Source organism: Centruroides vittatus, unplaced genomic scaffold, assembly GCF_030686945.1.
Source record: "Centruroides vittatus isolate TY-2023 unplaced genomic scaffold, ASM3068694v2 scaffold_712, whole genome shotgun sequence".
Taxonomy (NCBI): Eukaryota; Metazoa; Arthropoda; class Arachnida; order Scorpiones; family Buthidae; genus Centruroides; species Centruroides vittatus.
In genome coordinates this window covers 347,100-366,219 of record NW_027122715.1, presented here as the reverse complement: position 1 = coordinate 366,219, position 19,120 = coordinate 347,100, and the positions used below count along the sequence as shown (strand labels likewise).

The 19,120-nt window shown below is 30.3% G+C and overlaps 1 protein-coding gene across 2 annotated transcripts in view; it reads left to right on the top strand.

Annotated features, from left to right (window-relative positions):
- Nucleotides 1–19,120, top strand: part of THADA (Thyroid adenoma-associated protein homolog) — a 108,636-nt gene that overhangs the window by 11,122 nt on the left and 78,394 nt on the right. For both annotated transcript variants that reach the window (XM_067287833.1, XM_067287834.1), the window contains 5 exons: nt 2,175–2,207; nt 7,930–7,978; nt 8,448–8,632; nt 10,983–11,059; nt 16,506–16,717. In XM_067287833.1, coding sequence (XP_067143934.1) covers nt 2,175–2,207; nt 7,930–7,978; nt 8,448–8,632; nt 10,983–11,059; nt 16,506–16,717 — 556 coding nt within the window. The remainder of the gene's footprint in view (nt 1–2,174; nt 2,208–7,929; nt 7,979–8,447; nt 8,633–10,982; nt 11,060–16,505; nt 16,718–19,120) is intronic.

Sequence of the window (19,120 nt, the reverse complement as noted above, 5' to 3'; positions counted from 1 at the left end):
CAGCACAACTACTAACTATACCAGCTTTTAAAGAAAAAATTTCCACTCACAATTAACATATTTTTATTTCCTTTTTTCCAATTTTTTCAGTATAGAACATAGTTCTGCTAATTCTTTTGTAACATCATCCTTTCCCATCGTAGAAACTTTTTCTGCATTTTTAACACACTTGTCTACATTCTTCCTGTTACAATTTTCAGATTTATTGTTACTTTCAGGGCTGAAGATACAATTTCTGACTCTTTCCAAACTGAAACATGTCTCACTCTTGGATAAACCTTACTCGTATGCTAAACAAACAGTTCGAAACATTCTCTTGGTTTTTCCTTTTGCTCACATCAATCTCGTCAATTTTGGCAATCCTTTCCAGGTCCATCAGTTTTCATTTGGGTCAAATTATACTATGAAACCATCATAATGTGTGTCGTATGAAATTCGCCCAGTCAACAGCTGTTCGACTACTTACACCTACAGCCAAACATGTCATATTCAACATTCATTCTATGCAAATTAGATGCCAAATAAACAAACAATAGTTTCCCAAAAAATTTTCCAAATTTATGTTTAAAAGTTACTTCAAATGATGAACTATTTATCTTGTATTTAAACCATCTGAAAGAAACAGAATTACAATCCTTTTGATAAATTAATTTACAATGACTATATCAATTCAAACAATCTGCATGTACAGGTTGCAAACCAATCTTTATGGCAAACTTAACATCTGATGAAATTCTCTTGTCAACATCAATTTCAAGAAAATCTGATTTTAAATATTGGAAAAAATCTTTTGAAGTCCACTTTTGCCATGAAGACTGTTGAACTTTAACTAATTCTCCCATTACAACAATAAAAAGGAAAATATCAAATATTAACTCCAAAAAATTATTATACAAATACCAAGAAACAAATCTTTGAAACATAATAATAAAATAACAATAAACAAGTTTATAAAATGTTAAGAAATTAATCTAAGAACTAAATTATGTTAGAAATGATGGAAATTATTGACAGCAACATCTAGATTAAAATACAGAATAGATTTGTTGTTGAGATTCCAGAGGTGCCACTATCAGGTTTACCTAACTACACTTTAACTAAATTTTTAATTTGTTTTTTTAGTGAACATGTTACAATGCATAAAACAATTTTTAAAGTGTTAAATTGTAGGTTAAACAGAAAACAGACAATAAAAATTAATTTACACAAAAATTTTTGTATTATCAAAAACCAAAACTGGCAGAAAACATCATTGCATTATAGGAATTTTTTTGTCTGCTAAAGATGTACAGGGTGTTCATAATTAAAGTCCATATTTCAAAAGATATAACTCAGGAACTAATCAGCAGAATGATGTTATATTTTACACGGAGACTTCTATAGTAATAAAATTTTATTTAAAAACAAAAAAAAGTTAGTTACAAAATGTCTGCTAGGGCAGTAACTGGCACTGCAATGCCATAGTAAATAACTGAAAATGTCTCAGAACTTAAAGTACACATGGTACAAAACAGCATGAACAATATTGCTGGCATCCATTGTTGGCAACATGCTGAAATTGCCAAATTGCATATTTAGTGACAGCACTCAGAGTTTTGGGGGACAGCATGTTGAGCATACTGTTGTGTAACAGTACAGCATACCATGTGTATTGTAAGTTTTGAGACATTTTGAGTTATTAACTATCGTGTCACAGTGCTACTTACTGATCTAGCATGCATTTTTATAAGTAACTGTTTTGTTTTCAAATAAAGTTCCATATTCAAAGAAGTTTCCATGTGAAATGTAATGTCATTCTGCTGATTAGTTTCCAAGTTATATCTTTTTGAAATGTAAACTTTAATTATGAACGCGCTGTATATAAGTTCAAATTTTGTGTATGAAAGGGATATCATAATATCATGTATGAAAGAACAAATTGTCTGAAAATCAAGGATCACTTATATTTATTATAATCTTTAGATAAATGAAATGTCATAATTTTTAGCCTTATATAATAATTGAATATAAAATTAATTGACATAATAATGAACACATAAAAATATACATTAAACTGATAATTATTAGATGATAAAGTTATAAAATATATGTTTATTTGATGATTATTATTTAATTAATTATGTGCTTATGTAATATAAAATGAACAGTTATAATAATTTTTGATATATTTTCAGGTACTAATTACATTTTAGAAAATTATGTAAATGGTAAGTTAAGATTAAATGTTATATGAATTTAACAATAATGACATAAAGTTAATTTAAATTTTAATTTACATTAAGTATATAATAAACTGTGTGTTTTTATTATTATTATTATTTACATTAGAAACAAATATAAAAAATTATAGAGAAAAACTGCACACATTGCATATTATAATAACTATCCAAACAAAAACATCTGAGGTGTAAAAATGTTGCACTAAGTAAAAACTAATGACAATTTAGATAATCGTGAAATTTTCTTTTACAAATTTTCTTTGGTAAAGCTAAGCTTAATGCTTCAAAGCAGTACTCAGAAGATTTTTATTAGTTTCCTATATTTCAGTTTGAAGCTTAATTAAGTTTTTGTAATTAATAAACTAAGTATCGAGAGAGACAACAGCGACTCTATGCCGAGTGAGAAAGTTACCGAGAAAAGTATATATACAGGAGTTAGAGTTACCGAATTTGGGATTTGATTTCTTCACCTCCAAATGCCTATAGCAATTCTGAATATCTTGTTCGAAAGACAATTGTTTTCTTAGGTATTGTGTAAAATTTCAGGTTTCTCAATAAAGAGGTTGCGGAAATATAAGCAATCAAAAAGTGTAAGATTTGCCAAAAAAACTAATTTCTTCTTTTCTTCATCTGGCATTGCAGATGCTCCTAGGGAAAAACTACTGGGTCTAGGAAGCTCAAACTTTAAACTTAAGCCTCTCTCATTACCAGTGAGGTGCTCACAAAACTTTCAGGTCAATAGGTTAAAGTTTTAATTACTTTATTGATATTTACATTTTAGTTATGAAAGCAAATTTAAATCTTGTAAATAAAAGGAAAATTTTGTCTCTTTGTGGTAGTGATGTATCTATGTAAAGCTTTTGTAGACATGTATGTGTTTACATTTGTTGTGTTGTTGAATTTTATCATCTTTTATCTGAAGTTTTTTGGGAATCTATCTTTATTTTATTTACATACTTTTCTACAAACTTGTTTTATTGTATTTTATTTTAAAAAATTACAGAAGCACACAAATTTCTTTCAAATGGCTATAAAAATTCATCTTAGCAAATGAATCTGTGATGTTCCTGTCTATAGATCAAGCCATCTCTGAATATACAACACATATAACTTCATATTTGGCTACTTTTATTTTGGAAATAGTAAATTAATAAAACTATTTAATTATTAAGAACATATGATCTAAATAATGATGTGCAATTAGCTATAATTTGCTATGGTGTCATTACCATTTAATTGGTACCCCTTCACTGAATACTGGTAATTTAATTTATAAATTCTGATGTAAAACCTAATGGTACATGAATATTTTGAAAGTATTTAAAAAATCTTAATAATATTATTTCCCATCTACAATTTGATGTTTCTTTAAAATATAATTATTGTTTTTCAAAATATATTACTTTAAATTGTCTTGTTACAGATTGTTCCATTAAGAATTACTTTCTTCATTCTTTGAGAGAAATTTTTTAACCTTTGCAAATATTTCTGTAAAATAAGATGAAAATCTGTATAAAGACACATAAGTAAATCAAAATTTATTTTAATAATTTGAAGACAGTTCGCTCAAACAGAGATCACCATTTTTAATTCCGTGTTTAAGACAATACACTTTCGGCGACCGACCTTTCCTTAGAGGCTACTAGCCGCCGTAATCGCTAAAAAAGTCTTTTTTTTAAACACAAATTTTCCGATTAAAAATATAAATTTTTAAAAAATAGGAATTGGTGACATACGAACATCTTGTTTAATCCATCTAACCTTCTTGGGAAGTTTTCAGCTTTATATCCACTAAGTAGTAAGCGCTGGAAAATGTAGATGCTGGAAAGCCTCCCTCTGGTGACGATATTTTACATTTTCTTTCGTAATTTCGTTCGTCCGATGGCTATTTTATGTTAATAATTTGAAGACAGTTGTTTGAGCGAACTGTCTTCAAATTATTAACATAAAATAGCCATCGGACGAACGAAATTACGAAAGAAAATGTAAAATATCGTCACCAGAGGGAGGCTTTCCAGCATCTACATTTTCCAGCGCTTACTACTTAGTGGATATAAAGCTGAAAACTTCCCAAGAAGGTTAGATGGATTAAACAAGATGTTCGTATGTCACCAATTCCTATTTTTTAAAAATTTATATTTTTAATCGGAAAATTTGTGTTTAAAAAAAAAAGACTTTTTTAGCGATTACGGCGGCTAGTAGCCTCTAAGGAAAGGTCGGTCGCCGAAAGTGTATTGTCTTAAACACGGAATTAAAAATGGTGATCTCTGTTTGAGCGAACTGTCTTCAAATTATTAACATAAAATAGCCATTGGACGAACGAAATTACGAAAGAAAATTTATTTTATTAAGACAGGATCAAAAGAAAACCAACAAAATTTGTTGAAACTGTAATTATTCAATATTCAATGTGAAAGCAATTATTCAATTTTTATAGTCACTAAGTAACAAAAGTGCATGTAGTTTTCAAACCTGTTTGATGTTTTCTTAAGAGAGAGCATCAGGTACATCAGCTAATGAAAATATAAAATAAAATTTAAAGGTTATGAAACTTCACACCGTGTTTGTAAATAAATAAATCAAAAAATAAATCACTGCAAATTTCAGGAAGCTAACTTTTCATGAAATAAAAACGTTTTTAGTTAAAATCTCACCATCCTCAGCTTAAAACCTTTTAAGGGGAGATTATGACATGGTTCTCAGGGACTTCAAAAATATCATTTGTGTGGATAACTCTTGATATGAACCTTTGTTAAGGATAGGAATAAAGTATGCTTTTCAAATGTTTTCAAGAAATTCAAAATTAAAAAATTTTGAGTGACATAAATAAGTTTTTCAGAAAGGCAAGAAAGTTTTGAGATGGAATGCAAAAGATTCAAAACAGCTTTGAATCTTTTGTGTTCTATGTCAGAACTTTCTTACCTTAGGACAACAGTAATACACTGTTGATCTCAGTAGTTATGTGAGTTTTGTTCAATTAAATCTTTTTTAATACGGAAAGACAGTTGCATTTTTTTTATTTTTTCCATTCTTTTCTTTTTTTATTTTAGTTCATTAATCTAGTGCTGTTAGCACTGCTGGATAGCAGTGTTTAGGATTACTCATACACAGCTTTTTGTTTGCAAGCTGCTGAATTTAGGAATATATCCTATGAAATTGAGAATTATTTTTTTTTCAAATTGATTGTTGTTAGTACAAACTTTTTATTCATAAATAATGTTTTGTATTTATGATTCATTTTTAATTGCTTAATATAAAATATGACTAATTGATAATAAATTTCGATAAATTTAATTGAATGCAATTTTTTGATAATGAATTTCATTCTAATATCTAACATAACAAATAAAATAAACTTATACATCCACCATATTTATTTATTTATAAAATAAACTTTTTGAAATGTTTAGTTTATCATAGAATTAAAATATATCTGTTGTAGATTTGTAGATATGTATAGATATATTTCAGTGAAACTTTGATTCGTCATTCTTGTAGGGAGAACTGGGAAGACGTATCCATAATGGATGAGATCTATATAAAATAAAATTTTGAAGTCACATTTCCCTTATATATTTACTCAATCAAAAGACTTACATTGATAATATTTTTCTTCTGCATTGCTTCCTTTTTAAAAAATTTATTAATCTTTATTTGTTTAATAACACTTTTTTTCTTACTGAATAATAAACTTTCAATATTCATAATGTTTGCTTGGTCTTTTCAGTGATGTAAGCATACAAAAACATTCCCATAGACTTGAACTTTTAAAGTAATTTGGTGTAAAAATTGTTTCTGGTTTGGGCTTGGATTCATTGTTATCATCATCACCATTATCTGACTCCTCCTCCAAGCAGCTTGTAACTTCCAATTTCTATTTCACCACAAATTTCTTCCAGACACGGTAGACCAAGCATACCAATTATTTTTTGAGGTCCTGGTCTAAAAATACATAGGTGTCAAAGTTTATGCTAGCAATTCTTGTTTTCAGTCAAAGAAGTGTCATTGGTCTGAGCCATTGCTGTTTTTGCAGAGTAGCACCATCAGTTGCTTCTTCATGCAAGGTCTCTCCTTCAATGACAACATTTATTTAGGTAGGCAGTTGTAAAAGAGGCCCTTTTCATTTGCATTATAGATACCTCAGGCTTTGTATGTATCTTTTCAACAGCTTCAGTGACATAACTAATGGGGACTATGACATGGTTAAGCCCCTAGCCTCCAGCTTAGTGCATCAGTGCTTGTCCATATGCTTTATTTTTATATATTTTTTAAACTTGGACTGTATTTCAGTGCTATTGTATAGGAGTGAAGGCTGGCAAATAGAAAAAATACCTGTCATTTGTCACAATCTTGTTTCTTTTTGTACATCTAACCCTTGTCCTTTGCATTATCAGATAATATAAACATATTATTTTTAACAGATTAAATTAACAACAATCACCTGCATCAATCTTGAAGAAGCAGAATAATTAGAAAGATAAAGTTGAAGGTGTTTATGTAGGCAGTCCTACTAATATTAGACCTAAACAAGTTTTTCAGCTTGCCCCTCATTTTTACTTTAAATCTCCAATGATTTATTCCTGGCTAAAGGACTAAGCAACTTCAGAATTCTTTAAATCAGAGGTGAATTTGTTTGTATCCACAGAAGTACACTCTAATTTCTTAAATCCCAGGTCATGTCTGTGCTTTAAGCTGGAAAGCTTTCAGTTTCTATTGCTGCAACTGTTTGAGGTTTTTTTTTCTGCAGGATGGTCCCATCAACAGGGATGCCCAATGTTAAGGCCTGTTGGTACCAGGAAAAGAGAATATTTTCCAACCCATTGTAGGATGACTCCTTCTCTGTCTTCCTCTTCTTACCTACTCATATCAGCCTGCTTTTTAATCTCCCTTTTCTTTGCAATAATTGAACTGAGAGTTAATGATGGCAAACCTAAATGCTTAACTATATCAATTCTCTTCTCCAATGAGCATTTCTCTCTCTCTTCTATGATGTGCGATCATTTTTCTAGAAACCAAACTTGTTTCATAAAAAATGCCATATGGAAAAAATTAGATTAAAAGATAATGCTAATAATAATATCAAGCACTGTAGAAAATTGAACACACATGTTAACCTGCATAATGCATACTTAATCATGAAATAGTGAAGCAGCAAAATTTCTGTATCAACAATTAGTAATTTTTTATGTTTTTGTTACCGAACGGGGTGTAGAAAGTTGCTGGATTTCTTTTTCAGCAGTTGTAAACTTTTAATATTTTGTTTCTAAAAAGCATCAAAAGTCACGAGATTTGGTACTCTTTTATGCATACAGGATTTTTTCCAGCTGGACCTGACCCTCATCATCCTTCCTCCAGCTTATTCTCACAGATAAGATGCCTACAAGGTTGCACAGCTAAGTGTATAGAATTGAAATTGCTACTTGCTACATGTTCCACATGTTCACCTGCTGTTATTATTACCAATTGCTCTTTCTTTAAAAATGATCAATCTGGGATTAATATTCTTCAAGACTAAAAATTCTGACCAATTTGCAGGCAAATGATAAATTGAGAAATTATTGATGCGAGTTTAATTTCTATAATTTAAAAAAGATTTCTTCAAGAAATGTTTCTGGGAAGCAATACATCTGAGAATGATAGATCAAGGTTTCACTTTATGTTTCAATCAGTCTTTAATAAATATAAATTACATATAAATTTTTTCTTTTAGTTTTTGCTTTTATCAATAAATCACTTGATTTTATTCTGGAGTCTTTAAGGTAAATTTTAATTTTTAATTTAGATAATTTAAAAATTAAATTATTACTTTTTAAATTGATTTTTAAAACTGATTTAAAAAAATTAACTTTTGACATTAACAGATTAACATTAATTTTAAATTAGAAAAATAAATTTTGTAAAAATTTGTGAAAGCTTTATTTCTTTAAGAGTATTTCATACAGTCATATATATTTTATATGAATGGACTTTTAATTCTTATTCTATATATAATAATTGGCTTATAGAAAAGTTGATTTCTTATAAACTTTCTCTAAAATTACAATATTTCAAAACTTTGACTAATGAAAAATTTAGTTAAACTTAAATTTAACTAATTTAAATTAAATTTATATTTAATAATAATATAATATATTAAAATAATTTAATAATTTTGTCATAATTTATTTAGAATTTTAAAATTATCATATGTTTATTAAAATAATTTTTATATTTTCTGCATTTATACAGAAAGGATATTAGTCCACAAGAGATGACAGATGTATATAATATTTCTCTTAATGTAATTAAAACTTTGACTGTGATTTTACAACAGTTTTTTTTACAACTTCAAAATCATTTGAAGAATAATGATAAGAATTGTATATTATATTTAATGAATATATACAAGTGTCTTGAAAAACTTCTTGCAGAAGGTAAGTGATATCAGCTAGATAATTACCATTTTCTTTCTAATACTGTCAACTTTGTTACAGTATTGAACAATATTTTCATGATACTAAATGCAACAAATTTTTTGTTGTAATTTACTTTGTTTTTGTCTTTTCATATTTATATTTTCAGGCAGATTTTTATATTACTAATGTAATTTTAGGGATCAAAATATAAAAACTGTTAGGATCAAGAAATTCATACCAACAAAAGATAATTTACTATTAATACAAATTATACTAACAGTAAATTGTCTTATGAACTGTAATCATTTTGATACTTGCTCATAATGATAACATAACTGAATGATAACATTAAGCAGATTAATACTTACTTTTAATAAGAGTTGATTAGAGTAAATACTTAATTTTATATTACTGTTGCTTTTTCTAATTTTACATTGTGTGGGTGCGCCGGGAGGTGCGACTCCGTCCACCTCCCTTTTTGTTGGCTAACAGGTCGGTGAGACCTGCCCACGTCAAGATGGCGGGTCTGATTTGTTACGTGTCACGCATTACGCGAGTGGAGGAAGTTGATGGGTCCGACGGTAGAGCGGTGGCGGCGATACTCGAATAAATGACATTAACAACGAATAAAAACAACAACAATTTATTAATACTAAAGCTACAGTTACAACAGGGGCGAGCTACCATCGCCTATGGTTTGGATACGCGGAGGGAGAGTTTACACAAATTTGGGGAGTCATACCTCGTATTCCAAGTCGATCTTGTTCCCAGTTCAAAGTATCTTCGGCAAGGTATTCCTTTGTTCGACGTCAGGTTCCCTCAGGACTTGGACCGCACACACACTGTCTAATCGACACTACGTAACCGATCCCCTTTTCCTCTCTCGTCGCCCTTTTATCGTCTCGGTCACGTTTCTCGTTTTCACCAACCAGGATTATTCGAATGTTGTTCCTCACGGTTCATGTTTTCTCCGTGGGAACCAAACAATAAAATATTTTATTATTAGCGTTTTGGTTCTAGTGGATTCGAATTTTCACAATTGTTACCGTCTGAACTTTTGCTTAGTATTAAACAATAATAGTATTAAATTACAGGTGAAGAGGTATATATGTACTTGTTTGTTTTATACAGTAAGACCCCGCTTAACACTGTCTCCCTTAATGCTGATTTGATATAACGTGGTCTGCTCGAAGCCTAATAAAAAGCTCAAAATTTATGCTGATTTAAATTATCGTGGCATTTTATTAATTCATATATAATCAATTATTTACGAACATGAACCGATCTGCAAAACGTGGCAAAAAGGTGTACTTTCTTTAAATCTATGTTTGTTTGGTGAAATTTTGGAAAAAATATAACATTGTGGATGCCATAGGCAATATCGGCTTCACTGAATTAACTGATAAATGCATGAACGAAGTGCAGAAGAAGTTATGGCTGAAGGTATCCAAGAATTCTCAGTGAGAAGAGCCTATCGCTGTATCGTTAGGTTGATCAAACTCAACCTAATCGATACAGGAGAACTACAGGATATTGAGGAGTTACAGCAGGTTTCTGGTGAGAGCCTTATCAACGACGATTTTCAAGAACTCTCAGAACAAGGAATTCATTTAGAACTTGGAAAATAGAGATTTTGAAATTGAAGAACCCAAAAATTTCTCTACAGATTTCCTTAGTAAAAGTTTGGTAATGATAACCAAAATCATTGATCAAATTGTTGCGAATGATCCAGATTTTGAAAGGAATGTAAAACAAAATGAGGCATTTTGGATGCAAACTTCTGCTACCGACATTTGCTTAAGGAAAGTAAAAAGCAACAAATGAAACTTCACGACTTTATTGCAAAAAAAAGAATTTTAGAAAGTCAGGATCTTTGTCACAAAAAATGAACTTTACATTTCTGTGTGCATATGTTTATGTGTTATTTAACATATATTATTATGCAAATGAATATAAAAATAACTTAAAATTAAAGTAATATTTGTTTATTTTTGGTCACGTGTTCCTCTTTTCCTATTTACTCTATATTAAAATGACCTCGTTTAACGCTGTTTTGTTTCGCACTTTGTCATCTAGGAACACATCCCCTGCGTTAAGCAGGGTCTTACTGTACTTCCATGTTCTTTTCTTATTAATGAAAAGACAAATAAATTTAAAATTGCGGTAATATAATTAACATTGATATTTTTATTTTGCTTTTCAAAGAATTTAAAAATGAAAATTATAGAAATACATTCGGATTGATCTACAAAATAATTCTTAATAAAAATTTTTCAAATTTTGAAAATTATATATTAGAATTAATTAAAAATTAAATTTATCCTCATAAAAAATATGACAAAATTAATACATTTTTTTTTTTTTTCAGAATCTACTTTACTGAACTGTAAAATAAATTGTGGTATTGCATTACCACTCCTTATTAAACTTACAGATATGAAAATAGTAAGTTAATATTATGTTTTAATATAGGTTATAATAATTTAATTATTTATGACAATATACTGTATATGTGTTAATTATAATCAATATATTAATAAAAATTAATTAATAACGTGCAACTTACAATCTTAATATATTCATGTTTTACACTGATATACTCATTTAGTCTCCAAAGTGATAATCTATCTGTGTGCTTTGAAATTAATTTTAAAGGATAAAAAAAATGAGAAGGATATTTTTTATTCTTCTCTAATTTTTGAAATTTGTTTTCTTTATTGTGAAATATACTGACAAAGGGGATAATTTTAATCCAAATCAGGATGAAAGCTGTGATAAGAGATATGTGGAGATATGTAGACATGAAAACAAGTCTTTTTTATATTTTAAGCCATTTATTATAAACAAAGGAAAAAAGGAAGCTTACAAGTAGGTTTCTCAAGCAATATATCATTCGAAATATTAATAAATCCAATATTAATAACTCTAAGAAAAGATCTTCTTCTGGAGATTCCTCTTGGAGAATCTACACAATGAATGATGAGCTCTGCAGTGGCAACATGACAGACTAGGAGTCAGGACAGGTGTGGAAGACTGAAGATTGAGGATTTGGATGGAGATGAAGTCAGAAATGAGGTTGGAGCACAGACATGCAAGGAAAAGGACAGAACTTATATTTTAATAACCATAGGAAGAGATCTTCAGAACAGTTAAAAGAAATATTTTCCAGAAAAGTTAGAGAAAAAGTTTCTTTGAATAAATAAACAACACAAAGCCTGATGCATATACAGAAATAATCAACGATTGCCTTAAATATCGGGCCATAATCTGGCTAATTAAATGATTGATATAAAGTAATTTGTCACTAGAGGTAGATGTTAGGTGCCATCTCTTAACTAAATTAATAATTAAAACATCAAACAAAATGCTGGTGGTAGAAGGATTGACGGGTACAATGATTTAAAGTTGCGAGTACTGTAAGGAATTGTGGGGGGTGCCAATCTGCTTGAGGAGTTCTATGAGGCATTCACTGTTGGTTACCATGAACTGGTAGTCTTCTAAGTGTGGAGCGATCAGACAGTGCATGAGTTTCTCTAATTTATGTGTTGGTGCTCTTACTTTATCGACTACTAGGCGAATCTGTTGGTCTTGTTTATGTGTTTTGGTGAAACCGAATAGCCTGGGTGTGTCAGGCGAGTCCATTACAATGTTCTTAATTGCTAACCTCTTAGCCAATTTAGTGTTGGAGAATTGCTTGAGCCTTGCATGTAATCTTTCCACGGTGTTAGTATCTACCTTTTCACATTGGTAAGATTGATGTAATCCAATAATAATTGGTCATAAGTCTGCTGTTTCATAAGTACCATAGTTTTCGCCTTGTCGGCCCTGACGAGCATGATTCCATTGTTCCTCATCTATCTACTGGCCCGTGTTAACTTTGTTTGTAAACGCTTTGATTCCAAATTGGTTTTAGCCCTTAAAATCTTGTTTACTGCCATCCATTTGTAATATTCTTTAGTCCTATCTGGAAGGCCTTGCAGTAGGGATTCTAAATCCAGGACGAAGCCTAAATTTCCAGTTGGAGGTGGTGGTGTGAGCCGTATTGTAAAACCTCAATGACAAAATCCGACAATTGGATATCATCCCACAAGATAAAGGGGAAGGTAGGGTGTACTTGACTCTTCAATGTTTGGAATCTCAATATCCATTGGAGTTTTTCGCAGTACCGCTCTTTGCATTTACCATTTATAAAATCATAATACGGAACAAGCTTGGCGTTTTCTTGTGCTAAAACATTGGGATGTATACTGAACATTTCTGTTTCGACATTTACTAGCTCTGTTAACATGGAATAGACCCTTTTCTGTGTGGCACAAATAGCTCTGTTTAGGCACATTTGCTTCACTTTATTGAGGAGAGGCTCACTTTCTGGTGGGAGTCGAATGTGATAAAATGACATCAGGAGTACTCCCAAATCTCTACACTCTTTCAAAAAATCGAACTTTGCCCTAGCTTTAACTAGCTTTACGAGCGTTTTATAATAAGGATCATCAAAGGAGTAGCCGGCATCACTACCAAAGTAAAACATCAACCGCACACCGCGATAAATAAACAATAATGTCCACCAAAAACCAAAAATGGTGCGTTATCTCATATAAATAAAATTGTCACAAACGTTTTCAAACATAAAAGTTCTTCATCAGGTGAAAAACGGACAAATTGCAAAAAAACGTTTGATGGAACAGTTTTCGAAAGAGTTGTGCGAAAGATTTGAAATGAAACTCGTGCGGATGTCGTCATCGTTGTGCATGGGCGGAAGTAGAAACTTTTCTGTAATGTCATCCATCGTATATGAGCGTTTGCCATGCAACGGATAACAATAACTCTTCTTTGCTGTTAATACATTTCTTATCTCGGGCGGTTTTGTGTATATAAATTGCCTCCATCCATCTCAAATGGTGTGTAAGGGGTGGTGTGGATGATCTTGGCCTCGTCAAACATTGGCTGGATATCCGGATCTGTGGCGTAACGTGCCAAAGCAGTTGTAAATCTCTGGTGACAGATGTCCACTTTATGTTTTTTAATTCTCGTTCCTAAAGATCGCTTTGTGGAGCCGATGTACAATAAATCTTCCTCGCATCTATAGTCTTTCAATGGGATGGCATACACTCCAGATAGCTTGTCTTGGTTGGGGGCATCCTTGGCATTATGTAGCAGCTGATATATATTAGAGCATCTTTTATAGGTGATGCTGATTTGCTTCTTCCTGGCAATCTCCAAATAAAGCTGTCTTAAATATGGATTATAGGTGAGCGGAATAGTGTCTTCATGATCCATTGTTACTTGCTCCTGCGGATTGGTTTGCGTTGACAGTTGGGGATGACTCAATTTTTTGGATAATTTACTTATAAGGTTATAGTAACCATGGCGTTGAGCAATATTGGATAAAGTCTTTATCTCGTTTTTAAGAGCATGCCTTGTTGAAGAGTGGGTGTACGCTCGTTTGACTAAAGTGTTGAATGCTGCTAGTTTGTACTGTACAGGGTCACAAGAGCCTATGGGTATGTACAATTGGGCTGCAAGTGGTTTCCTGTATACCTCCGTGAGGATCGACGTTCCTTTAACTATGATATTAACATCAAGAAAATGAGCATGAGTGTCATTCGCCTGTTCGAGGCCCAGAGTTACGCCGTAGCTGTTGTTATTGAATGAGTCGATGAATGCTGCAATGTCCGGCTTAGTCTTCCACAAGATGAGTATGTCATCCACATATCTCTTATAGAGCAGTATATTGTGGAGGTGGTTAGGAATGATTTTATCTTCTAGTTGCCGTATTACCAGCTCGCACAAATCTCCCACTCCAGCATTTGTCACCAGAGATTTACAACTGCTTTGGCACGTTACGCCACAGATCCGGATATCCAGCCAATGTTTGACGAGGCCAAGATCATCCACACCACCCCTTACACACCATTTGAGATGGATGGAGGCAATTTATATACACAAAACCGCCCGAGATAAGAAATGTATTAACAGCAAAGAGGAGTTATCATTATCCGTTGCATGGCAAACGCTCATATACGATGGATGACATTACAGAAAAGTTTCTACTTCCGCCCATGCACAACGATGACGACATCCGCACGAGTTTCATTTCAAATCTTTCGCACAGCTCTTTCGAAAACTGTTCCATCGAATGTTTTTTTGCAATTTTGTCTGTTTTTCACCTGATGAAGAATTTTTATGTTTGAAAACATTTGTGACAATTTTATTTATATGAGATAACGCACCATTTTTGGTTTTTGGTGGACATTATCATTTAAATTAATAATTATAATTTTTAAATAAATTATTAAATAAATTTAGAATCTTCTGGAATAAAAGAGAATTTAGACCTAGAGATCTTAATTTAGTTAAGAGATAACGCACCTAACGTCTACCTCTAATGACAAATTACTTTATACCAATCATTTAATTAGCCAGATTATGGCCCGATATTTAAGGCGATCGTTGGTTATTTCTTTGAATAGTTAGTGAAACAGTTTTTCAAATAATTAGAGAAAAAGTTCTTCTGTCCTTGGATTTTGAGGATTTTTAGAATTAGTCACTGAATTAAATGTTCCAATTGGTTTTGATCTCCATTGCTTCTGATTGGACATTTCTTTGTTTCTAGGTGAAACTGGACCAGATTAGGTCATGAGAGAGATTGATTATCAAGGTACAATTTGATACCACAACTCCACTCTGACTGATTGATGTTTAACAAACTTTGGATCTCATGCTCATATTTTAGAACATTATGTTTTTTGTCCTGACAACTAAGAATTTTAACTCTCTTTTACATGGCATTTCTCACAAACAAAGTGTTCCATTTCCCTCATTTCATTGTTATTTTGTTTTGTTTGTTTAATTTACATTTTATTAAAAAATACAAATTTAAATTGTTAATGTTTATTTTATTAATTAACTGAAGACAAAAAGCTAACAGATAATCATGAATATTAAAGATATGGGTCATATAGTGATCTATATTTCTGACATTTATATCTAATGTCAATAGTTTCTCCATTAACAGTTGAATAGAAAAAACATGGTATATTTGAAGTTTAATTAATTATCCAGTAATCCAGAATCCTGGTAATCTGGTATCTTTTGGCAGTGTAATTTAGTAAACTATATGTAGTTTACATTGTATTGTGCTGAACAAGTATTACTGTTTTTGCTGTAGCACATATATTTTGTGTACATTAACATGCATGACTAATTTACTTCCTTTCCTAAAGGCCAGTGTAGGCACCTAAAAACTGGTTTCTCATACTTGAAGCATGTGTAGCTTTGTGAATATGCTTGAGATTTATAGCTTTTATATATGTATACAGTACAAATCTGGAAAATAAATATTACAATATATGCACATGAATCATTGTGAATGTTGATTTTGTGCAAAATTTATTACTGTTCTTGCAAATTTTTTCATTTAATCTTAACACTGTATAGTTATACACTGTATCATCATCTGATTGATTAAAGAATGTGTAAACAAATTAGAATCATACAGCAGCATGTGCTAATATAAAATGCACAGCATATGTAACATATTGAATTTTGGAAATGTACAAAGCATCTAGTAATTTGACATTTTTGATTACCTGGCACTACTTTGGTCCTGTAGATGCCAGATTAATGAACTTCTACTGTATTTTTGATATCCTGTTAATGTACAAAATTCATAATTGAAATATACTAAATTACAAAAAATTATGAGATTATCTCAAATAGTTCTCTTAGAACAAGAACATCAAATCCTATTACATTCAGTAAATTCATGTATTTAACATATAAAGTTTAATTTCTTTATAATTCCTTTTTATCAATCTTTCTCATTATTTTTTTATTAATTGATTAAGTTAAAAAATAAAATTTCAATAATAGAAAACATTTTATTTTACAGTTTTCCATGGTAAATAATCAAAATTCAATGTCATATAATTTTGAAGATCAATTTTCAATGTACGTTTGTAAGTTTCCATCATCTTCCCAATTATGCCTTTGGAGTGGTATTTTAGCAGGAATGCCTATTAAAGAACTTACAAGACCAAATTCAAATCAGAAAAATTTTTTTGTTAATATTATTTTACCAGAAATTTGGAAATTAACTGAAAGGTTAGTCAATAAGTTATAAATTTTTGTTTAATAAAAATATTTTTATATTCTCTGCACACAAAGCTTGAACTACTTAAAATCAGTAACACAAAAAACCTTTCACACTTTGTTTCTAGCAATTAAACACTGACGTCACGTAAATATCTGCTAACCGACGTTCCAACCGACCTTATTGTACCTGAAGAAGGCCATTCAAAATGGTCGAAAACATTTGTACTTAGTGATTTAATTGCTAGAAACAAAGTGTGAAAGATTTTTTTGTGTTACTAATATTTTTATATACAATGGTTTTATATTTTAATTTATCAGTCATTTAAATTATTTCATTAACAAAAGTTTTTTATTGTAATATTCTCTATATTTACTAAAGTTTTTAATTATCATATACACAAATTAGATTTTATATTTACTTGAATTCAAATTCGAGATAAATTTTTCATTAAAAATATATTTTTAATATTTTATAAAAATTTTACTAGTTTTAAGCTAACAACAATTATAATATATTAGCTTTAAATTAATCTAAACTTTTTTATTTGCATTTTAATGAATTATTAAAATAATATTGCTTGAATGTAATAATGTCTTTGCATAATTTTAAACTATCAATTGGCTTATTTTATTAACAGCAGTTTTATTCTGCATATCTGAAGTAATGTAAATAACTATAATAAAAATAATCTATTCAGAAATAAATGAACTGAAAACTACTCAAAAAATTATAATTTAGAATACTTCTTTTCAAAAAAGATGCTTTTAGTGTTTATAAGGATGTTATTGACCACCCCTATTAAAATGAAGGAAAGTGAGTTTCATCAAAAATCCTAAAATTTTTAATGAGTAAATTAGAAAACACTATTCAATAGAGTATCAAACACTGTATCAAATAGTGTTATTTTAATTTCAACTTCTGGTCAGAAATGGGCTATCCAGGCTGAAAGTCTTAAACATTTTTCTGAAATTGCCTCTATTGACCATAAAATTATCTTCGAAGTGCGATAAACTCTTTTTGGTGAAATGTTATTACAAGCTGCTTTTGACACACTATTTTTCATCTGTCTGAATATTCAATGTCAATAAATGTAAACATCATGCTTGTGCTTACATTTTCATTTTTAGTTACACAACAATCAAAAGTAAATTTAAGGTAAATTGATCTACATAGCCATGTCCTTTTCAGGTAGGGTTGCCAGATACTTTGGGGATAAAGTCCAGGACAAAATGAGTTATTCTATAAAAAATTCAGACAATTCCAGGCACTTGTACTGGATGTGTATTTTTACTGTGCTAATTACAGAGTAAAAATACACAGAATTACAGAAATACATTTAAAATGTGGAAAAAAATAAAAATAATTTATTTTAAAAACTGTTCCTACAATGACAGATTGAAAAATTGCTAGGATTGACATCTTAATTGAGTTTTTCAAAGTGGATGCACACGGATGACAAAATTAAGGTAATATTAAATGTCAATGACTACTTCTATAGATTGCTTCTTTTGACTTTGATAATTAAAATGGGTGATTGGTTGAACATGTTGATGCTCAATGTTGATTTTGCTGCCTATATGCATCTGCCTTAGAATCTTTTGTCAGTGAAATATCATTGAAATAGAGAATATTTCATGCTCACAATCTACAGTAATCTTTTATTCATGTTCTTTGATATTTTTGTTACAATACCAACTTTTCCTTCTTCTATGACTTCTAGTGGAAAATTTTATTAAGGTTCATCAATGAAAACAAAAACAAAAGAACAATTTATACAAACAATACATGACAAAGGATTAAAATAAAGAAACAGAATACATAACCAAAAACCAAATGATTGCCTTAAATAATTGGGCTATAAATCTGCCATTTCAATGATTAATACTAATTAATAGCAGATTTATACCCCGATTATTTAAGGCAATTGTTTGGTGATGTGTGTATACATATATATGTTTGTATATGACAACTGGAAAAATCTAATACAACAGGCTGTCCCAATAAAAGTTTTTGTGACATGGAAAAACAATGTTGAAAACCTGGACAATCTGGAAAATCAGGACATCTAGCATCCCTATATCAAATGAAGAAGCATATGATATGCTGATAATTTTGGATGAGTGTTGAGATATATTCGCTGCAGCAGAAAGATTCTGACTTGAACATTATCCTGATTGGACTTCTCACTATTTCATAAGTGATGTAAAATGTTCTGTAATTTTTTCATTTTTTGGCTAATTGAATCAGAAATGAAGATGTCAGATGACAGATATAGACACACAGACAGATCTGTCATCTGATTATGAATGAAAAAGTAGCAGGGTATTCAGTTAAAATCAGTGCCAAATAGGTTATGCTAGAAGAGTTTATATGAACAAAAATACTATATACCAGTAATAACAAGTTTTGTT